This window comes from Planococcus citri, chromosome 2 (assembly GCF_950023065.1).
Source record: "Planococcus citri chromosome 2, ihPlaCitr1.1, whole genome shotgun sequence".
Classification (NCBI taxonomy): Eukaryota; Metazoa; Arthropoda; class Insecta; order Hemiptera; family Pseudococcidae; genus Planococcus; species Planococcus citri.
The window spans coordinates 69,654,865-69,677,531 of NC_088678.1; the positions used below are offsets into that span (position 1 = coordinate 69,654,865).

The 22,667-nt window shown below is 32.6% G+C and overlaps 4 protein-coding genes across 5 annotated transcripts in view; 1 reads left to right on the forward strand and 3 right to left on the reverse strand.

Annotated features, from left to right (window-relative positions):
* LOC135837439 (non-structural maintenance of chromosomes element 3 homolog) overlaps positions 1-7,521 on the forward strand; it is a 69,244-nt gene extending 61,723 nt beyond the window's left edge. Inside the window, exon 6 of the mRNA XM_065352705.1 lies at positions 6,985-7,521. The gene's annotated coding sequence lies outside the window, so the exon portion shown is untranslated. The remainder of the gene's footprint in view (positions 1-6,984) is intronic.
* Positions 1,086-7,699, reverse strand: LOC135837428 (alkaline phosphatase-like). 2 transcript variants are annotated; one of them, XM_065352694.1, is made up of 7 exons: positions 7,559-7,699; positions 7,107-7,199; positions 6,802-6,923; positions 6,356-6,721; positions 2,074-2,272; positions 1,537-1,980; positions 1,086-1,442 (listed from the first exon to the last, which is right to left on the reverse strand). In XM_065352694.1, the coding sequence occupies exons 1-7, from the start codon at positions 7,608-7,610 to the stop codon at positions 1,141-1,143; spliced, it is 1,578 nt and encodes a 525-aa protein (XP_065208766.1). In that variant the 5' UTR covers positions 7,611-7,699; the 3' UTR covers positions 1,086-1,140. The 2 variants fall into 2 exon arrangements, with proteins under 2 accessions (XP_065208766.1, XP_065208765.1); XM_065352693.1 differs by having other exon boundaries at positions 6,802-7,019.
* Positions 7,700-10,311: 2,612 nt separating this feature from the next.
* Positions 10,312-13,545, reverse strand: LOC135837417 (uncharacterized). Its single transcript, XM_065352681.1, has 3 exons — positions 13,329-13,545; positions 12,367-13,181; positions 10,312-12,295 (listed from the first exon to the last, which is right to left on the reverse strand). Exons 1-3 carry the CDS (start codon positions 13,349-13,351, stop codon positions 10,473-10,475), a joined length of 2,661 nt encoding a protein of 886 aa, XP_065208753.1. The 5' UTR covers positions 13,352-13,545; the 3' UTR covers positions 10,312-10,472.
* A 3,175-nt stretch (positions 13,546-16,720) lies between these two features.
* LOC135837402 (uncharacterized) lies at positions 16,721-20,252 on the reverse strand. The gene is made up of 3 exons (XM_065352661.1): positions 19,810-20,252; positions 18,794-19,649; positions 16,721-18,700 (listed from the first exon to the last, which is right to left on the reverse strand). The coding sequence occupies exons 2-3, from the start codon at positions 19,626-19,628 to the stop codon at positions 16,914-16,916; spliced, it is 2,622 nt and encodes an 873-aa protein (XP_065208733.1). The 5' UTR covers positions 19,629-19,649; positions 19,810-20,252; the 3' UTR covers positions 16,721-16,913.
* Between the last annotated feature and the right edge of the window lie 2,415 nt (positions 20,253-22,667).

Here is a 22,667-nt window from a genome sequence, read left to right on the forward strand (position 1 = left end):
TTTTCAACTCATTCATTAACGTTGATCACTTTTTTTGACTGATCTGAGCCGTATAATTAATTCCAATAACGAGTGTTTTTAACTAGTAAAGATGGCAAGTTGCCAACCTTACGATTTGTTTTTTTTCTCCTCTGCGTAAGAATAATCCATATCGATTTATTTTTCGTAGAAAAGTTTACTTTATGCAATTCAAGTAGAGAATTAATTACAGATTAATAATTCCTGCTGTAATGTTCGTCATTACCGCACGAGACGATAGAAAAATCAAATTAACGTCATGGTTGCTTTATCATGCGAGTGAAATTATTACACGATGCGACGTACTATTCAAACGTATACATTTCAAATAAACTCAGTTTACCGGATTTATTAGTCGTTAAAAAAAAAGAAAAGAACAAACATTTGGCATCGTACGTAGGTATTCTTTACGGGAGACCCCATGTAATGGAATTTGAATTGTAGTTCTATAAATCTCTCTCGCGAATATATTGCAGACGAGGACGACTCGGGCTATATTAGTTTTTCGTTTTTAAATTGCCTAAAAATAACGTAGTACGATTTGGCTTGACGATTTATTTTTTTAAATATCATTCTGATTTTTGAGGCTCGAAAATAAAATAGAGGGGTTTGGTGGGATTTCTCGCGTTTCTCAAAATTTTCAATGAATGAAGGTAAAAACTTCGCTCTGATCGGTGCTCATAATTTTACGAAATTTCGCACGACGACTTGTCTCGTGTCGGTTAATCATCCGTTCCACTGATTCGTCGATAACGGTTCAGTGATTTGAAAACGACTGCGGATTCATAGCTGTTATTTAATTCGAGATTAATTGATTACAAGGTCGAATTCGAAATTTTCGAGGTAACTGAAAAAAAATTGAAATTTTTATCCAAATCGAGTGCTCGAGTAATCGAAATGTGGGCTTTATGATGAAAATCACTAGGTTATCTTATACTGGATTAATTTATGTGACAGTTTGAGATCAAGGTAGGGTGAGGAAAGTGTGAGAATTGCTGTCTTAATGGATTATTGCGAACTAGCTACCTACTTCTGACAATAAAAAATATAATAAGAATGACGTCACAGAAGATCGAGTATGTCTTTTATTTCGCTATTATCGTGTGTTTGAAGTGTTGTTTCTTAAAATTTGTGAAATTTAACCATTAAAGTTATCAAAAAGCAACTTAAAAGTGATAAAATGTTGACCGAAATTGAAACGGATGAACTTGCATTCGGTTTAACATCTTGTCTGGTGTCTTGTTTTGTTGTGGCAGCTGGTCCTATTTGGGCTGCGTATGCTTCGGCGATAGGAATATAATTTTGTTCGTAGTTGCCGGTGAAGAGATGTGCCCAAGGTCCTCGAGCGTACACAGCGACGTCTTCACCTCCATGGGTCTCCTTCTTCTTTGGCACCATTGCTGGGAATCTGTAGTCTTTATTATCTACGTAAAAGAGGAGATAAATAATTGTAATTTGAATTTGAACGATTATAGAAGACTATACTTGTTTAGATGAGAATATTATAAATATATGTACTTGTATCGTCCTTGTCTAAATTATATCTGCCTCCGAGAAAGGACTCTTTACGATAGCCGAGTCCATTAGCGTAGCTCAAAGTCGAATATGGTAATCCATCTTTAGAGTTTCCAAAAAGTCCCAAGATATTATTCCCTCTGTAAGGATATCCATTGATGGTCATCGTATGAGCGTGATCGGCGGTGACCACGATCAGAGTATCTTGTTCATCGGTCAGTTTGGCTGCCGTCTCGATTGCTTTATCGAACTCTAATGTTTCGTCGAGAGCTCGTTTGGCTTGATCTTCGTGATGAGCCATATCGATTTCACCTCCTTCGACGAACAAGAAGAAACCGTTTTTTTCTTTTTGGAGTATTTTGATGGCTTTTTCGGTCATTTTCCATAGGGGTGGTTCTTCTTTGGCGTCGTCCAAGTGGTATTCCATGTGTTCGGGGTTGAATAAACCTATATAAAGTGGTTTAATTTTCATAAGTATTGAGTAACTTATTAGACTGAAATGGAGAAAATGAGGGAAATGGGATATAGGTATTGGTTTACCTAATAAATAATCAGTGTTTTCTGGGTTTACTTTATCCAGTTCGACGATATTTGTGACATAGGCCGCATTTTCTTTTCGATTCAGTTTATCTTGTTTCCAAGCTGCGATCAAATCTTTACTAATTCTGCTTCCGGTACCGTGAGTTGAATTAGGATTGCTCTTGGGTAGGAATTTATTTCGGCCTCCTCCCAGTAATACCTGAAATTATGGAGAATTATTCGCCACACTGCGATGCCCCCAATCAGTAAGACGATGAGATTAGTTCATCACGAGCTATAGTTTTTCTTTGTAAAATATTACTTATTTAGTTTATTTTTTAGGGACTCGAGTCTCGAGAGTATCGAATGAGTCAGTTTGGGTGTGTTGTTTTCGAACGTAGTTGCTGGAAAACCAGAAGTTGAGTGATGAAAAATTCAAATATTGATGAAAAATATTCCAATCTCGTGTACAGGACGTGCAAAATTGCATGAAATACGAATTAATTGTAAATGTTGTTTATTTTGACTCATTTTCGAAACTGGTTTGGTGATCTTATCAGTTGCCAAAATTAAATCGAAAGATGACCTTGTGACAAAAAGAAATCGAACAGAAATGTACAGTTTTGAAAATTGAAGATTTTTTCACGATTCAAGAAAATGTGATTTCAGGAATTTTCCTTCCTCGAATCACAAATTCCACTTATAATTTCTGATGCAGGAAACAATTTTTGGTTAAAAGGTAAATAATTCAGGTTTTTCATTTCTACTGGAAGAAGCCATTTGAAGTGTGTGGCTTCGATTTCAACGAAAGTGGGGTGTTCAGAAACTTGGTAACCAAGATTTCAGTTGCTTGATTTATTTTTCAATTTTTGGAAAATTTTTGAAATTTGGGATGCAAATTTTTCCAAATTTGAAAATCGCTATTTCAAATTAAAAACAGTAATTTTGAAAAGAAAATTTGAAGTTTTTGAAAGGAGATACTTTCTAAATTTAAAATCGACGAAAATTTGTTACTCTGCTTACATGACTCATTAAAATCGAATCTCTCAATTTCTAATTGATCTTGACCCAGTTGTAGAATTTTTGTTGTAGGCCATTATTCTACTTCAACTCAGCCATAAAAAGGGAATTTTCAAAGTTCGCTTTTTGAAATTTTTCTACAACATGTAATTTAGGAAAAATAGTAGGCAGGTTCGACCCATGCTCCTTTGAGTGGGGGGGGGGCACAGTGGTCTATGAAAAAATTAGTGGAAAGTGCTTGAATGTTTCATTTTACATTTTTTTCAAATGTTTCATTGATTTCTTTGCTAATTTTTTTTAAATTTTTGTTCTCCCTATTCAAAGAGACCTAAGAAGTGGATTCAGCCCCTTCGTTTGAATTTCCAAAAATTTGCCAAAGATCGAAGAATAAAATTTAGCTCTTGAAAAATCTAATGGTGTGTTTTTAAATTCTGTTTCAACTTTTTTTTTTTTACTGTCCAAAAATTTTTTCGTCGATTGAAATACATTCATCTCTTGTAAAATGAAAAATTTAAGATGTTGAGGTGCCAAAAATTCCTGTAGAATATTATGGCAAAAGGGACTGGAGGGGATCTGTTTGCACTCAAAGTGTCTCCTTGAACTCAGCTCGAGAAACGTGGTCCTAGCATCTCATTTCTATTCTCCTCCTCCCCCCTTCCGTTGAAATTTGAAAAAAATCCAATCAATTACGAGTCATAATTTTTTCTGAGGATGTACAAAGGAAATGAAAATTTGCGCACAAGACCGAATAGTTAATATCATATTTTATTGAGCCGTTTTTCTCAAATTTAAGCTCAGAGGTGGAGAAGGGGAAGTGCTGGGGGTGAATATGAGAATCAATAAAAAAATAAGGCCATAATCTTCTTGTCCAGTGTCCTTGAAAATAACTTATATTGAAATTGAATTTTTTGATTATGGAGTTTAAGATCATATTCTTTCCAAAAATTGCAATTCTGTTTAAATAGGGGACGAATACCTCGAATGGTTCTCTTGTGAAAGCATTCGTCTCAATTTTGGATCCATTTGGGAGGTGCTAGAAGCCGCATGCTGCTCATCCTTGATGAAGAAAAAAGGCTCATTCTGAAATTTTTTTTCAAAATTAAATTCTAAAATCAAGACAAAAACTATTCTTGAGGAGGAATTTGCTAAAATTTGTTGAGATTGAGGAGCAGGGAGGGGTTCATGTTTCACATTTTAAAAAAGCATTAGTTGGAAACTGGATTATCAGCTGCGTAAGATTCCAATTTCACATCTTTGGTTGGGTTTCTAAATTTTTTGGAGAGAGTTGAAATCTTGTTGCAGGCTATATTTTTTGAAAGGGGGGGGGGTAAATTGGGATAAAAATCTATTCATCAAATTTGCTAATGAAAAATAGGCAATTTTTAGATTTTTAAAATTTGTTGAAAATGGAAAAATCAATTTTAACTGTCGAAATATTATTTGTGGCTTGATAAAATTTCGAGCCATTAAATTTTTTGTGCGAAAATATTGCATTTTCCATGAAATTTGTGGTGAAATAAAAAAGTTGATTTTTATAGCCTTTTCCACAATATCGCGCCTATTTTGATTTACATTTTCTTTTTTTTTTTAAATATGATTTTTAAATGGCGAAGGATTGTTGTTAAATTGTTAATGAAAGGGGAAGGGAAAAGTAGCGTTCAATTTAGGCCATATGTATTTGTTTACCAATTTTTTTCCACTCTCGAAGAAAACCTTTGTTGTCCAGTTCAGTTCATTAGACAAGTGAGGAGCTTGGAATCAAAACTCACTTTTGACACCAAAAATCGATATGCGTTTTTTTGCGGATTCGGATACTTCTTCAATTTATCTATCACCCTACAGAATCCATTTTTCCGAATTCGGCCCCAGTTCTTCACAATTTCGTGTTAAAAAGTATCCTTGGAGTCAAAACTCACTTTTGCCAGTGGCAAAAGTGAGTTTTGACTCCAAGCTATAAAAAAAACTGTATTTTCAAGGTCGCATGGCAGTCTACAAAGCCAAAATGATTCAATTGCAACTTCGGAAGCGTTTTCTGATAGTGAAAATAGCGAAAATGGTAGTTTTGAATTTGGAAGTTATGCAACTGAGGAGGTAAAAAATTGGATGTATTGAGCGCTCAAAACTTTTAAAGCTCTCTGGAGGCGGAACAAAATACTCTACAGAAAAATGAAGTCGAGGAAAATTGTAGAGAATTAAATTTCCAATCGACATAATGTTGTTAGTTTTTTCTATGGTGCTTAGTTTTCTATATATTTGCAAAAGAAAGTATAATTTTTGGAAAAATTCAGCGCTCAAAACTTTTAAAGCTGTCTGGAGACGGAACGAAGCATTCTACAGAAAAATTAAATCGAGGAAAATAGTAGAGAATTAAATTTCCAATCGACATAATGTCGTTAGTTTTCTTCTAGGAGGCTTATTTTTCGATATATTTGCAAAAGAAAGTGAAATTACCCCACCTTGGAATCAAAACTCACTTTTGCCAAACTTGAAAGCCATACTGCAACGATATGGCAACTTGAAAAAAAAAATTTTCTCATGGAATCCTATTTAGTAGTCTTACTCAAGAGCTCGACACACTTTGCGACGTTTTTTTCATCAACGCACTAGGCGAAATCAGTTATTGTCGATTTTCTCGAAACTTTGCCTGATGGCAAAAGTGAGTTTTGATTCCAAGCTCCTCAAGTATTCAGTTGCTTCACAAGGCACAGCTCCACTCCATTTGATAACAGAGCGAAAGTATGATCTAAAAAATGGTCAGTCAGCTCTCAAAATTCAAATTTTCTCAACTAAGTTTTGAAATTACTTTTCAAACCCGATTGTTATTAAAGAACTTTTTTTTCGAAAACTAAATCTTGAATTGGAAATTTTTAAACTGCTTGGTTTTGATGAGGCTTCGAATCTTTGAAAATCATTTTTGATTTCATGTTGGGAAAGGGGGATTTCAGATAGCTCAGAAATAGCCTTTTTCTTGTTTTATTGATGACTTAACCTGTAAAACGATCGTTTCGAGGCTATTTCGACGAGAAAATATGATTTTGAAACCGGTTCTATTTTCTTCGAGAGTGAAAAATACAAAAAAATTGTGAAGGTGAGGAGGAGCTTTAAAAACAGATTTTTTTTCATTCAGAATTTTCTTAGAGCTGGGAATTCAGTAAAGGTGTAGCTTGAAGAATTCGATCCTACTTAATTCTTTTAAATCGATTTTTTTCGTTTCAAGGATTTTTTGTGAGTCACTTTTTTTGTTCAAAAATTGTACATATTTCAAAATCAGTCTCATACTTACTTTTATATTTTTACCCGGATTTTCTTCAATTAGTTGCCTAGCTATGTCATCCGTACACGTTTTATCCATTTTGAGCGCGACGATATCGTTATCACATTCAAAATCTCGGTGCGAAATATGAGCATATGCTCCAGCAGGAGAAGCATGTGTGATTCTGGTATTCGTTACTACTCCTGTCGCTTTGCCTGCTTCTTGAGCCCATTGTACTATGGACGAAGGTCGATTGGCCTCAAGTTTCGCTCCTTTACAATCCGTCTGCTGTACTTTGGCGGTAATTCCTATTCCTTTGAAATTCGTTTTCACTCCGGTCATGTAAGCTGTCGATGTGCAGGCTGAATCAGGTACTTGTCTATCGACACAGTAGGTCTTTGCAAAAAAAAAAAAATCATGTTCAATGTTGAAAGTTTAATCGTAAGCTATGTACTTGAATGGAATTGAATATTTACTTTAGATAGTCCAACAAATGGAAACTTCTCGAAAAACAAATGCCCTTCTTCTCCCGTTCTATTCTCGAGCTGTCCTTTGTACATTCTAGACGCTGTGATAGTCGCCACAGACATGCCATCTCCTAAGAAAAATATTACATTTTTGGCCCTGTTTTCATTCAATTTTTGTAATTTGTTGTCTAGAGTTTTCAACGCTTTGTTCTGCCAGTAACCGATATCTGTGGGTGGAGAGGTGTTATAATCAATGGATTACTACAAGGAGTACCTATTTGAAAAAATCGTTCAACTGGGCGGATTTATCGTACCGTATTCTTGCGGATTTATTGCGGCTGATGGAATCTGTTTGTATGGATCGGAGTCCTCTTCCTTGATGCCATCTGCTGATGATACCGATAAAGCTGCCGAGTTGACCAACGATTATAATATTATAATAAAAAATTTTTTATAGAAATAAGACTGACTATACAGAAGGTATTGAAATTTTACGATCTTTAATAATGATTTTTCAAGTGGTTGTAAAATTTTCAACGACTGGGGATCAACATAAATGTTTTAAGTACTACATTCATACATGTTTTGTATTCTAATTCTAATAAAATAGCTAGATTGTAAGCATCTCTTCAAACACATCTCTCTAAGTCTAATGGCATTATTATTAATATTTTTTCATGTTTTTTTTGTGTGTGTGTTTTTTTACATAATAAAATATAATATAACGGAGTGAAATAAATTACTATAGGAAAAAAAAATAACTTACCAGCTGCGAAAATAATTGCCAAAACGAATAAATGAAACCTGTAACTGGCCATTTTGGTAAAAATGAACTTTCAAAAGAAACTAGAGTTCCGTTTACTGAGATTGAAACATGAAATCATTTTCCTTTTTACGTCCTCATTATCTCAAAAACCGATCACCCAAGACTCGGATTATTTTATCACCGTAATCCATTGATTGTATTTTGAACAAAAAAATTGTATTCGAGTTGAGTACTTACCTAATTGAAAATTATTAATACCTTAATACCGAAACGGTATTAAGTACCCATCCCATATGTTCCTGTTGTTTTTTTATCTTATCTAGACGCTTTAACTTGTCATATAATAAATTGAGAATTTATAATCTTGTAGAAATATCTTTATTTAAAGAGCAATTTAAATATCTTCATCGGATTATATTTTACTAGAGAAGAATCATTTGATAATTGATTGTACTTATTAAATGAGCTTTGAGGTGTTGGTAATACCTTTTGTGAGGAGTCTTTTATGATTGAGTCGTGATAATGTTCAATTTTGAGCGTGTCTGAATGACTGAGGATTTTTGTTGAAGACATGAGGGGAGGGAAGGGTCATCTTCTGTAGTACGTATGTATTGGGGTGTAAATCGGGATTGTACGATATTGAGGCAGAGATCTAACAGTCTGGCTTATTCTTCTTTTGTCATAAATTTTTGCCAAAATTACTTAGGACGATGCCTTTTTACCAAAATTTTAAGAATTCCTGATTTTTTCTTTCTATTTTTCCAAGAAATTAGGTAAATTTCAAAACAGGTTCATTTGCTGTTTTTTTCATATTTTGACATTTTAGTTCATTTGCTTTGGGTAATTTTGAAAGTGAAAAAATAATGACTCCCTCTTAACGAAACATTTGACGGAATTTCCTGTTTAAAGTAATGCTTTTTGTTTGAAACTGCCAGATCCAATTTCAAGAAAAGCATGAAAAAAATAAATTGAAAACCAATTTTCAGTTCTTGTTTTATAATCACACCCTTTTTTCAATAAAAAAAACCCGCTCTAGTCTCCTGAAAAATGTTGTTCTTCCAAAAAGAAGCCCCTAGAATTGAAATAAAAATCAATGAAAACGCAGGCTATCTAATTATTTGTAGGGGATTTTTCAAAATTGCAAGAAATCACGTTCTTTATTACGATTTTAAAAAAGTTTCACGTTTTTGCTGTGAAAAAATTGCAAAAAATCGAACTTTTTAACAAAAATTACAAAAAAATCCTGTTTTCCATTTTTTTTAAAAATCAAACTTGAAAATTTGGTTTATTTTGTACATTTTTTCTAGAAAAAAATTATTTTTTTGGAAATGGGAAGATGACTTGAATAAATTTGGACCTTCCCCCCTCTCTCTCTTATTGAAACATTAAAAAATAAATCCAGTTGAAAGTCTTGCTTTTTTGCTAAAATTTTTATAATTATTTTGAATTTTGGTTGGACCCTCCTCCTTTCCCTCCCCAATGAAACATATAAAAACATTTCCTGTTGAAAAGTTTTAATTTTTCAATATATACTTATTCAAAGATTCATTTTTTTCATGCATCTTGAGGAGAAAAACTCTGCCTTTTGCTGAAATTGTTCAATCTTGCACACTCTTGCTTTATGAAAAAATTAGCAAAAAATTTCACTTTTTGTAAAAATTGCTAAATAGTCTCGTTTCTTGCTAAAAACTGTCACTTTCTTTGCAAAAAATTTCAAAAAGTCTTCATTTTATTCTAAAACTTTCCTTAAAATCTTCCTTTTTTTTAAATGTCAAAAAGTCTCGCTTTTTAACCAAAAAATTTGAAAAAGTCCTGCTTTCTAGCAATTTTTGTGTAGGTCTAGGTATACTTAAAATTACCAAAAATTTTATCATTCTTTTGCATAAAAAAGTTAAGAAAAGGTCTCATTTTCTGAAAATAATTGCGAAAAAATGGAATTTTTTTGGCCAATAGTTCCATTGCTGACTTTTTCTAAAATTGTAAAATGTTTCTTTTTTGGTTAAATTTTCACATTTTTTCAAAAATTATGCTGAAGCTTCGTTTTTTTTTTTTTTTTTTTTTTTTGCCAGAAGTCACCGAAAATAATTTGCCAATAAGTTGATTGCTAAAAATCCTGCTCTTTTTTCCAAAAATTGTAAAAAAATTTGGGTTCATAACAGAATTGCTAGAAATTGTTTTTTTAATTCAAAAAAAAATCCAAACAGTCTCTTCTTTTTAAAAGTTATCCAAAAGTTTCGTTTGTTTTGATAAAAATTGTCAAAACGTCTCGCTTTTTATGAAAAAACTGCAAAAAAAAAAGACAAAATTGCGAAAAAATTCTAATTTTTTTATTGCCAATAGTTGCCAAAATGAAGTCCTGCTTTCAGTTTCTGCTAAAGTTGTTAACTTGTTAGTCTTGTTTTTTGCCAAAAATTTTCATTTTTTCACCAAAGATTGCCAAATGTGAAGTAAATCTGCTTGCTTAGAAGTTCTGTTCTTTTGCTCGAAATGGTTAAAAAGCTTGCTTATTTACGAGAATTGGCAATATTTCGTTTTCTGCCAAAAGAAGAAAAAAAGTATAGTAGGATTTTTTGTAAAAATTTCCAAAGTCTTGTTTCTGCGAAAAATTGTTGAAAAATTTGCTTGCTTTTTTGCAAACAATTCCTAAACTCGTCAATTTTTCCGCAAAAATAGCTCAAGTCCTCGCTTATTTGCCAGAAATAACCAAAAATACAACAGCCTTTGCTGAAATGGACAAAAATTATTAAACAAAATTCAACAAACGCATATATTCTTACAGAAGGGGTATGGTGTTTTCAAAATTCTGACGAACGAAGTACAAAACAGAATGCTTAAAATTAAATCAGTCATTTCCATAAAATGATAAATAAGAAGTAAAAAATGACTTGGTAACTTGATCACAAAGTTACATGCATTAGAATACATGAATGGCAGTAATATACGCGTACTTATAAGGGTAAGGCGTCACATCGACTCGCATACTGGAACGAGACGACGACGATAAGTCAGATCTCAGCGGTAATTCTTTTTTCAACTGCCATCTTGGATCTTCATGGGACTTTTGATACAGGTTATTCCCTAACACATGTATAAGTTTATCTTGATACTGAGTGAAGGCGAAAGGTGTGTTTCGAATCGACCCACGAGTACGGGTACCCTCAGCCCAAGAAACGTGACTCCATACTCTCGTATTTTGGTCAAATAATTTGAAGCACGAAGCGAAAATTACAGTAAGTGTATTACCACTTGTGATGGTTAGGTTGATGGGAACATGGAGAGAATATTGTATCACTTTAAAAGACGTTTTTTTCAGCCATAAGTCTTCTTGGAAATTAAATGCTTCTATAACGTACTGCCCTAACTCGGTGTCGGACATTTGATACATCCTGTACAATTCATTTCCATCACTTGTGAACCATACGCGTTTCTTTGCTTCAATATTACCAAACTTTGGCTCGGCTGAAAATATCATCCAAAGGTTCAATTCCGTCCAGTATTTGAATACACTGCCCTGTTTAAAACAGCAGTAAATTTGGCCGCGACAATTCAACAGCCAGTATCTCTGCAACAGCGAGTATTCCTTCACGGTTAGATTATTTCTATTCAAGGAAATGAATTTTCTCGAAGGTACGTTATAAGCGTAAAACGTACGAAAAACACCTAGCACACTGAACATAATGAACAAATTATCACTAATTAAAGTCGCCGCAAACTTAAAGTACTGATTAATAAGGTTGGGAGTATACTCGACGAAACAAAATGACTCGATTTGATCTAAATTAGAGTTGAGTATATGAATTTTATCGTCACCGGTCCATGCTAAAAATACAGGTATTTCGTGTAACTTCCTCTTCGTACCTTTGTTTGGCATCTTCGTACCGAACGCGGAAGAAATCAGCGAAGTCGAAGATAAAATATTCCACAATTTATCTCGAATCGATTGCTCAGAGAGGTTGTTGAAATCGACATCTTGCATTTTATGATCATCGTGATCTATCATGCGATTGCGATTTATAGCAAGTGCGATCTGAGGTATCAAATGGTATCGATTTTTTACATCATGCATTACCCATTTCGAGCATATTTCCAAGAGTTGATGCGCATTACGACAGCAAACTGACGATGACAAGAGTAAATCCTCCAACGTATCGAAAGAAATCGAATAGATTGATAACTCGTCGCCAATCACAGTTCCGGTTAAAATATCCGAACAAACTGCTTCGATATTCTCCTCCATCCACGATCTGTCGATACGAGTACATTCATCGATGATAAGGATTTTCGTACAAACTTCTTCGATGTTCTCCTTCATCCACGATATACAATCGTGGAATAATTTCTCAATCTTCAGCATATTGGCAGCTTTCAACAGGCAAGTTATATTTTCGGATGTTATTTGCAATTCGTTGAAGTAAATGTATTTGACGATCATGTCGAACGTTATTTGATCAACGCCACGAAGCAAATACTCGTTGATTCTAATCGGTTGCTGGGTTAATGCTTCGGAGCTTTGAGTGTTTGTGTTGGACTGCTTGGAAGAATTTTCATTAAAATAGCCGGACGCTGAATTCAGCATGAATCGATGTAGTTTATAGATTTTCTCTTCAACTTTGACTTCGGTATCGTAAAAGTAATTGTTTTCTACGAATTTTGCCAACTTTTCTAGCTGGTTTCTTTTAGAACCGATGGGAATTTCGTTCTCGTTATAGTTCACATCTTTCAGCAACTCGTCGTGAACTGAAAAAAGAATTAAAAAAATAATATCTTCAGAAATTCGAAATTCTAATCATATAGATAAATCTACGTACCCGGATTGATTTCGCCATCGAAAACTAAACATTTACGAAACAGTTTCGCTAGTATTTCTGGTGTCATGTGTTCGGTGATTTGGGGTAATTGTACGTTGAAATGTGCATCGTGTACACCTTTAATATGTAATTTTAGTTTAGCAGCATTTAGAAGCTGTGCAGCATGAGGAAGTCTATTTTTGATATCGTCATGAATCCATTCGGCACAAATTTGACACGTTTGACGTATTATATGGAGACCGCGCGCTCCGGTGCTGGCTTTATGTAAAATAATTGCGAAATGGTCGAGCGATAAGGATAACAATTCTTTGTTACTACGCAAATCTATGAAATGCTCAGATATATATTTTAAAATTGGCACTATCAAGTACTGCATGTTCGGATTGTCTCGTATGTAATTGTACAAGGTGAATATTCTCGCATCTGCGGTAGGTTTTTGTTCTATGAAATTTGCGTAAATCATCGAATCGATGTCCATTTGCAAGTAGTCCATCGCTATTAGCAAAGAAACGTAGTTGTCGTCGTTTAAAACAGATGCCAGTTCTTTACCGTATATCATATCGACTATGGCAGAGAACGTATCGGTATCCATTACCGGTAGCTGTATTAAATTGCATTCTTTTTGGTCGGAATATTCAGTTAATAGTTTCTCGAAGTAGTCTGATTTCAAAGCTAGCAGTAGCTTATTCAGATAATAAACATCCGCGTCCACTTTCACCATCACATCGTAGTACTGACTTCTCATAAATCTGTTTGTATTTTGATGATGTATCGATGGTTCTGAGGAATCCATGATGTTTCCAGGGATTATATTTCTGCGGAACATACAGATAAGATTTAAATTGATGAAGTTATTTGTATGCCATGTAGCTTACATTACAGAGAATGGTCATGGAAATCTCTGTTTTCGCTACAGATCTAAAGCACTATCGACATTTAGTAATTAAAAATGAAATACTTACTCAACTATCTCGATGAAAAACATGCATTTAATGTCGTACGTGTAACTTGAATAATTATTTAAATTCTACATTCGTGAAGAACAAACTGACCATCATCGTTATCATCGTAAATCGTAATTTCATCTTTCATCTTCATCTTATCATCTCATTCTCAAATTTCCTGTTTATTTTATCACTGGCCAATCAGAACTGTTTGTGACTTGAAGATCACTGCACCGCGCGCAATTCGAATAGTTAGATAATATAGCCTTGATTGCACTTTGCATTCTTTTTATTCGTTCATTCAGTTCAGTCTATCTTCATCTTTAAAATTCAAAGTCTTGAAAGTTGGAATTTTCGAAATTAACTTATTTAAAATAAAAACTAAAAAGTCTCATTTTTTTGACAAAAATATAAAATTGTAAAAAAAAGTATTCTTATAACTTTTTTGTTTTAAATTTTTTACACGTCTTTGTGGTATGCTATACTTCAACTGCAGGAGATGAGAGGTGTGAATTTAACTAAATTTGGATCCAAGAAATGTCCAAATTTGATCTGACCTGATCAAATTCAATCATTTCCTTCTGAAAAGAAACAGACAAAAGGTCTTATCTGATTCAAAATTGAAATTAAGTACGATGGTACGAATTCATTAAAAATATATCAGGTAAGTAAGTAAAAAAAATCAAGTTTGATCTAATTTTTTTTTTTTTTGAACCGAAATAAAAATCTCAAATCATTAATAAATCACCTTTTGGTTTTAAATTAAATTTAAATTTTCCAGCCTCGCAGTAAAATTAGAACTAATAAATTGGATTCGATTTAAAATTCGATTTAAAAATTGCTGTTGATTTAAATTTGATTTTTTCAGAAATTTATAAATTTGAATGTTACCAATTTGAAATTGTTTTTTTTTTTTTTAAAAATATTGTTTGAACAGTCACAAGGTATTAGACACATAACTCATAAGTGACTTAATATCAGTAAATAATATTTCAAAACAGGTTCATTTGCTGTTTTTTTCATAATTTGAAATTTTAGTTCATTTGCTTTGGGTAATTTTGAAAGTGAAAAAATAACGACTCCCTCTTAACGAAACATTTGACGGAATTTTCTGTTTAAAGTAATGCTTTTTGTTTGAAACTGCCAGATCCAATTTCAAGAAAAGCTTGAAAAAAATGAATTGAAAACCAATTTTCAGTTCTTGTGTCATAATCACACCCTTTTGTCAATAAAAAAAACGGCTCTAGTTTCCTGAAAAATGTTGTTTTACCAACAAGAAGCCCCTAGAATTGAAATAAAAATCAATGAAACGTAGGCTATCTAATTAATTGTAGGGAATTTTTCAAAATTGCAAGAAATCACGTTCTTTATTACGATTTTAAAAAAGTTTTCACGTTTTTGCTGCGGAAAAATTGCCAAAAATCGAACTTTTAAACCAAAATTACAAAAAAAGTCCTTTTTTTTAAAATCAAACTTGAAAATTTGGTTCATTTTGTACATTTTTTCTAAAAAAAATTTATTTTTTTGAAATGGAAAGATGACTTGAATGAATTTGGACCTTCCCCTCCTCCCTTTCTCATTGAAACATTTGAAAAAATATCCTGTTGAAAATCTTGCTTTTTTGCTAAAATTTTTATAATTTTGAATTTTGGATCATTTGTTTGAAATTTATTTGAAAATGGAAAAATAATGACTGTAAAGCTTTAATATGTTTGGACTCTCCTCCTTTCCCTCCACAATGAAACGTATAAAAACATTTCCTGTTGAAAAGTTTCAATTTTTCAATATACTATCAAAGATTAATTTTTTTTCATGCATCTTGAGGAAAAACGTGCTTCGTAATATCAATAAAGTGAATACTTTGCAAACGTATACACTTTTTTATTCTTTTCCAATACGGTTACAAAAAGCTCTCCACCTTTTACTGAAATTGTTCAGTCTTTTTTAAAGTTGTAAAAAAAAAAATACAAAAAAACCTTGAAACGACTTCAGCATTAATAAATAGTTATAAATTGCTTAAACGACGAAAAAAAAGTAAGCTATAAAGTACGTCAAAGTAGCAGAAAGTTGCATAATTTTTTGTGCAAATACGATAAATCATAAGATGGGGTTTCTTTCGCTTTTTCAATGCTCTCTTCACCTTCGACTCAGTCGCCGGTGTTGTCGTTGCTAAAATGCGTTATTCGTACGTACATATAAAATTTTTATTCTTGCTTTCTGAAAAAATTAGCAAAAAATCGCACTTTTTGTAAAAGTTGCTGAATGGTCTCGTTTCTTGCTAAAAACTGTCGCTTTCTTTGCAAAATATTTCAAAATGTCTTCATTTCATTCTAAAACTTTCCCTAAAATCTCGCTTTTTTAAAATGCCAAAAAGTCTCGCTTTTTAACCAAAAAATTGAAAAAGTCCTGCTCTCTAGAAATTTTTGTTTACCTAAAATTACGAAAAATTTTAAAGAAGTGTCGTTCTTTTGCCTAAAAAAGTCAAGAAAAGGTCTCATTTTTTGAAATTAATTGCGAAAAAATGGATTTTTTTTTTGGCCAATAGTTCTATTTCTGATTCTTTCTAAAATTTAAAATGTTTGTTTTTTGGTAAAATTTTCACATTTTTTCAAGCTGAAGCTGCTAAAAATCCTGCTCTTTTTTCCAAAACATGTAAAAAACTTTCGCTTCTTAACAGAATTATACTTACAGAATTGCTAGAAATTGTTTTTTTTTTTTCAAAAAAATTCCAAACATTATCTTCTTTTTAAAAATCATCCAAAAGTCTCGTTTGTTTTGATAAAAATTGTCAAAATTTCTCGCTTTTTATGAAAAATTTTAAAAATAGTTCAGATTTTTCAAATTTAAAACTAAAACATTTCAATTTTTAATGTTCTCTGTTTTTTTTTTGTGATTTTTCTTTCATTGAAATGTTTTCTCGCGTTTTGTTACTTGAAAAAAAATAAAATAAATAGAGTACGAGCCCTGATGTGATATTACTAAAAAGTTCCATTTTTTGGAAAAAATTGCCAAAAAAAAAGTTTTGCTTCTTCACCAAACAAAATTGCGAAAAAATTCTAATTTTTTTATCGCCAATAATTGCCAAAATGTAAAGTAAATCTGCTTGCTTAGAAGTTTTGTTTTTTTTTGCTCGAAATGGTTAAAAAGCTTGCTTATTTACGAAAATTGTCAATAGTAGTTTTCTGCCAAAAGAAAAAAAGTAGGATTTTTTGTAAAAATTTCCCGAGTATTGTTTTTGCGAAAAATTGTTAAATTTGCTTGCTTTTTTGCAAACAATTCCTAAACAAGTCAATTTTTCCGCAAAAATGGATCAAGTCTTCGCTTATTTGCCAGAAATAACCAAAAAATATGTACAACTGCCTTTGCTGAAATGGACAGTCTCATTTTTTGTCAAAAATTATCAATCAAAATTCAACAAACGCATATTATATTCTCACAAAAGGGGTATTTATACAGTTTGTAATTAGAACATTACTGTGTTTTCAAAAATCTGACGAACGAAGTACAAAACAGAACGCTTAAAATTAAATCAGTCATTTCCGTAAAATAATAAATAAAAAGTAAAAAATGACTAGGTAACTTGATCACAAAGTTACATGCATTTTAGAATACGGGCCCATGAATGGCAGTAATATACACGTACTTATACGGGTAAGGCGTCACATCGTTCGGTACACTGGATCGAGACGACGACGGTAAGTCAGATCTCAAAGGTAATTCTTTTTTCAATTGCCAACTTGGATCTTCATCGGACTTTTGATACAGTTTATTCCCTAACACGTGTAAAAGTTTATCTTCATACTGAGTTAGGGCAAACGGTGTCTTTCGAATCGATTCACGAGTACGAGTATCCTGATTCTCCGCCAAAGAAACCTGACTCCATGATCTCGTATTTTGGTCGAATAATATGAAGGATGAAGCGAAAATTACTGTAAGTTTATTACCACTTGTGATGGTTAGATTGATCGGACCACGGGTAGAAAATAGTTCAAGTGTAAAGGACGATTTTTCCAGCCATACGTTTTCTTGAAAATCGAATCCCTCCACAACGTACTCCTCTAGCTCGATGTCGAATTGTTGATACATTCTGTACAATTCGTTTCCATCACTTGCGAACCATACACGCTTCTTTATTCCGTCATCGAACTCCGGCTTCGATGAAACTATCATCCAGCGATTCAATTCGGTCGAGTATTTGAATACGCTGCCCACTTTAAAACAGCAGTAAACTTGGCCGCGACAATTCAACAACGAGTATTTCTGCAACGCCGACCCATCTCCATCCGCTAAGGTTAGATTATTGCTATTCAAAGAAATGAATTTTCTAAAAGGTAGGTTATTAACGTAAAACGTACGACAAATGCTCATCTCACTCAACATGATGAACAAATTATCGTTCAATAAAGTCGCCGCTAGCTTCAAGTACTGATTGGTAATACTTGAAGAAAAACAAAATGATGCGATTTCGTCCAAATTAGAGTTGAGTATATGAACTTTGTCGTCACCGGTCCATGCTAAAAATACAGGTACTTCGTATAACTTCCTCTTCGTACCTTTGTTCAGTATCTTCGTACCGGATGCGGAAGCAATCAGTGTAGTCGAAGATAAAATATTCCATAATTTATCTCGAATCAATTGCTCAGAGAGGGTGTTGAAATCGACATCTTGCATTTTATAATCATCGTGATCTATCATGCGATTGTGATTGATAGCTAGTGCGATCTGAGGTATCAGATGGTATCGATTTTTTACATCATGCATTACCCATTTCGAACATATTTCTAGAATCGTATTCGGATTATTACGGGTAGTTGACGATGACTCGAGTAAATCCTCCAACGTATCGAAAGAAATCGAATAGATTGATAACTCTTTGCCAATTACAGGTTCGGTTAAAACTTCCGAGCAAATTGCTTCGATATTCTTCGCTATCGACGATTTGTCTATACATTCGTCAATGATAAGGATTCTCGAACAAACTTCTTCTATGTTCTTCTTAATCCACGATGTACATTCTTGGTATAATTTCTCCATCTTCAAAATTTTGCCAGCTGTCAATAAGGAAGTTATATTTTCGAACGTTAGTTGCAATTCGTCGAAGTAAATGTATTTGACGATCATGTCGAACGTTATTTGATCAACGCTACGAAGCAAATACTCGTTGATTTTAATCGGTTGCGGGGACTGCTTGGAAGAAATTTCATTAAAATAGCCGGATGCTGAATTCAATATGAATCGATGTAGTTTGTAAATTTTTTCTTCAACTTTGACTTCGATATCGGCAAAGTAATGATTTTCCATAAATTTTTCCATTTTTTCTCGTCTGTTCCTTGTAGGACCGGTGTGAATTTTTTTCTTGTAGTTAACCTCTCTGAGTAACTCGCAGCGAACTAAAAAAAGAATTAAAAAACATCAATATCTTCAGAAATTCGAAATTCTAATCGAGGATAATTGCTTCTCTCTATATAGATAAATCTACGTACCCGGATTGATTTCGCCATTGAAAACCAAACATTTACGAAATAGTTTCGCTAGTATTTCCGGTGTCACGTGTTCGGTGATTTGGGGTAAGTGTACGTAGAAGTTTGCATCTTGTATACGTTTTGTAGTTAATGCTCGTTTAATAGCATTTAGAAGCTGTGCTGCTTGAGGAAGTCTGCTTTGCAAATCGTAATGAACCCATTCAGCGCAAATTTGACACATTTTACGTACTATATCGAAACCGTGAGCCTCATCGAAGATGGCTTTAAGGAAGGCGTTGGAGCAAATTTCGCGTAAAATTATTGTGAAATGGTCAAGCGACAAGGAAAATAATTCTTTGTTACTGTTACGACGCAAATCCATAAAATGCTCAGATATATATTTAAGAACTCGCTCAGTCAAGTACTGCATGTTCGGATTGTCTCGTATGAAGTTGTATAAGGTGAATATTCTCGCATCTGAAGTGGAGTTTTTTTCAATGAAATTTGCGTAAGTTATCAAATCGATGTCCATTTGCAAGTAGTCCATCGCCATTAGCAAAGTAACGTAGTTGTTGTCGTTTAAAACAGATGCCAGTTCTTTATCGTATATGATATCGACTATGGCTGAAAACGTATCGGTATCCATTACCGGTAGCTGTATTAAATTGCATTCTTTTTGGTCAGAATACTCAGTTAATAGTTTTTCAAAGTACTCTGATTTCAAAGCTAGCTGTAATTTATTCAGATGATAAACATCCGCGTCCACTTTCACCATCACATCGTAATACTGATTTCTCATCAAGTTTTTTGTATTTTGTTGACGGACCGATGATTCTGAATTGTCTTCGGAATCCATGATGTTTCCAGGACTATATTTCTGCGGAACATACAGATAAGGTTTTAATAATTATTGATGAAGTTATTTTTATGCCATGTAGCTTAATACATTATAGAGATTGGTCATGAAGATCTCTGTTTTCGTTACAGATCTACAGCATCGACATCTAGTAATTAAAAATTGAATACATACTACTCACCTACACCTATCTCGAATCTCGATGAAAAAGTCAAATTTAATGTCGTGTACCTAGTTTGAATTTATTTCAAAGTTGAATACATTCATGAATTTTACAACAAACCGACCATCATCATCATTTTCATCTTCATCTTCATCGTGTATTTGTTTTTGTTTACACACACAACACGTGTTGGAAATCCGCACCCCTCCTGAGCCCTCCTAACTAGTCTCTTATCACTAGCCAATCAGAACTGTGTTTGCTACTTGTGGATCATTGCACCGCGCGCGGGTACTTGCCTACTTGGCAGTTTGCACTTTGCAGTTGCACTCACCAAGTCACCACTCACAAAATTGCATTCTTATTCGTTTTGTTCATCTTTGAAATTGAAAGTCTCGAAAGTCGAAATTCTCAAAATCAAGATCAACGCATCTAAAATGAAAATTTAAAAATAAAAAAACTAAAAAGTCCCATTTTTTCGACAAAAATTGCAAAAAAAAAAAGTATAACTGTGATAAGTATTCGTTACTTTTTTGCCAGTTATTTCCAAAAGGCAAAGAAGTCTTGTTTTTTGCTGAAAATTAACAAAAATTCTCGCTGTTTACCAAATAGGCAAAGAAATCTTGCTGTTTTCCTTTTCCTTTAAGATGTTAAAAATTGCCCAAAAAGATTCACTGTCTCTCTTACTGTCTCACTTTCTCTACTGATGAGTGATAATAATAATATAGAAATGCTAAATGCTAGAAAGTAGAAAGTTTCATTCTTCTGTCGAAAATTAAATAGCTTTTTCTCAGAAAAAATAAAAAAAATTCCAAAAAGTGTCATATCAGTTTTTTTTTTGGTAAAATTTGGCAAAAAAATCACTACCTTTTGCTGAAATTGTCAGAATCAAAATTTCATTTTTTTTGCCATTTCCAGACATTGTCAAAATTTTAAAAATTCTCACTTTGATGCCAAAAATGAAAAATCATCAAAAGAAGTCTCACTTTATTAGCTAAAGCTAAAAGTTTCGAGATTGTTTTGTGGTAAATTAAAAAATTCAAATTTAGAAAGGTATCTTTTTTTTGTCGATGTCAATAAATTAAATTTGCTTAAAACTAAAAACTACCTACTTACCCACTGCTTTTTGCAGTAATGGGAAAGTAAAACTTTTACATTTTAGTTTTACTTTTTTCAATTTTGATTTTCAGTTTTTAGTTTCAGATTTGCAGGATTTGCTTTTTTTAGTTTCTGATTTCAGTTTTGCTCATTTTAGTTTCAATTTTCTTTTTAACCAGTTTTTATGTTTTAGTTCCACTTATTTTTACAACAAATTTATAATTTTTTGGAAATTTTGAGAAGAAATGAACTACTTGATGTTTAAATTTCAATGAGTTGTTGTTCTTATTTTTTTTCTTTTTATTAAAACGCCATGGGTTTTGTTTTTGTTCTTTAAAAATCAAGAACTGCGTTTTTAGCAGTTTTTGTTTCAGTATTTCAGGCGTTCTTGTTGATAAAAAATTATAAAACAGACTTTTTCAGTTTTTTTAATTTTTATTTTATTTATTTACTTAAGTATTTATTTTTTATTTTTTTGAAAAAGAATGTAAGTAAACTGTAAAGCATGTCAGAAATTGAATTCAAATCAAAAATCACCCAAAAAAAATCCAAAACCGTGTACGAAAAACATATGTAGGTAGGTACTTACACTTACATAACATGTTTTTGTTTACATGCAAAAGTTCTGGACTTGAAACGAATGACGATTTATGTTTCAAAACATGAATTACAATTTTTAAAAATATCAAAATTCCAAAAATCAAAATCCAAAACAATCATTTGCAAAACGACATAAAATTATTTTTTTGAAAAAAAATTTCCATGCAACTTTACAAAGTTTTTCCCTGAAAAATTTTACCTTTGTGTTTGGGGAAGTACCTATCCATTTTTCGTATGTGTTAATGTTGATGGGTACAATTATTTTAAGCTTCATTTTCCACTTTTTTTCATCAAATAGATAGGTAATGAAAAATTATGACCAATAATAAAAATTGTTTACTCGAATTTTTAAAAAAATGAAAGAATCTGCAAGAAAGAATGAAGAACGAATAAAGAACAATGATGACCGGAATTTTCATGTTTTTGTTCATGTTCTTACGTAATTCTTTCAAAATTGATTTCCTGTTCGAGTTCTTTGTTCTTTTAAAACTGATTTCGCATTTTATTTTTTGTTATTGTTCGTCTTGTTCTTCTAAAAATACTCCGTTCTTTTCCCGATCTTCCAACACTGGTTTCTGACCAGTTCCAGTTTTCCATCACGTGCTTTAATTTAAAGGCTCAAAAGGCTCAAAATTAAAAAATATTAATATATGCGGTGAATAATGGAAGTGTTTGAGCAATCTAAAAAAGTTTTTACTTTTTTCAATCATCGCGTTGTTTGAAAGTTGAAATATCCGAATTCTGGCTGGAGCAGACGAACATCCCTAACCCTAATATGAGGAAGTGAATTGTCGAAGATTAAAATTCAAAATTGAAAATCAAAAATTCAAATTCACCTTTCACTTTTATTTTCAATTTTTCGGAATTTTAAATTTAAACGAATAATTTTGATTTTGAATTTTGATATTTTAAATTTTAATAAATAAATGTATAATACTTTGCGATTTTTATCTACAGACTCGTGTCACTCAACTCCGAACAATGAACCCAACTTCCTGTTGAGAAATAATTTTTTTTACATCGGTTTGAATTTTTGAAATAATTTATTAATTTTTTCTGAAAGACGGAAAGACAGACTGACAGAGAAAGATAGAAAGAAAGATTAGTTAGCTCACTAGCGCTCCACCTCACTCGTGGCGCTTCCTGTAACTACCAAAGTCAAACAACCCAAACATCAACAA

What these genes read in the sequence shown, in the direction of transcription:
- LOC135837428 (XM_065352693.1), bottom strand. Translation starts at nt 7,610, where the DNA reads ATGGCCAGTTACAGGTTTCATTTATTCGTTTTGGCAATTATTTTCGCA. An exon ending in AAACACTGATTATTTATTAG is followed by an intron (nt 1,981 to 2,073) that starts GTAAACCAATAC and finishes CACTTTATATAG; the next exon opens with GTTTATTCAACCCCGAACAC. An exon ending in TTTAGACAAGGACGATACAA is followed by an intron (nt 1,443 to 1,536) that starts GTACATATATTT and finishes TCTTTTACGTAG; the next exon opens with ATAATAAAGACTACAGATTC.
- LOC135837417 (XM_065352681.1), bottom strand. Translation starts at nt 13,351, where the DNA reads ATGTTTTTCATCGAGATAGTTGA. An exon ending in TTTTTCATCGAGATAGTTGA is followed by an intron (nt 13,182 to 13,328) that starts GTAAGTATTTCA and finishes TATGTTCCGCAG; the next exon opens with AAATATAATCCCTGGAAACA. An exon ending in CGATGGCGAAATCAATCCGG is followed by an intron (nt 12,296 to 12,366) that starts GTACGTAGATTT and finishes TTCTTTTTTCAG; the next exon opens with TTCACGACGAGTTGCTGAAA.
- LOC135837402 (XM_065352661.1), bottom strand. Translation starts at nt 19,628, where the DNA reads ATGGATTCCGAAGACAATTCAGAATCATCGGTCCGTCAACAAAATACA. An exon ending in CAATGGCGAAATCAATCCGG is followed by an intron (nt 18,701 to 18,793) that starts GTACGTAGATTT and finishes TTCTTTTTTTAG; the next exon opens with TTCGCTGCGAGTTACTCAGA.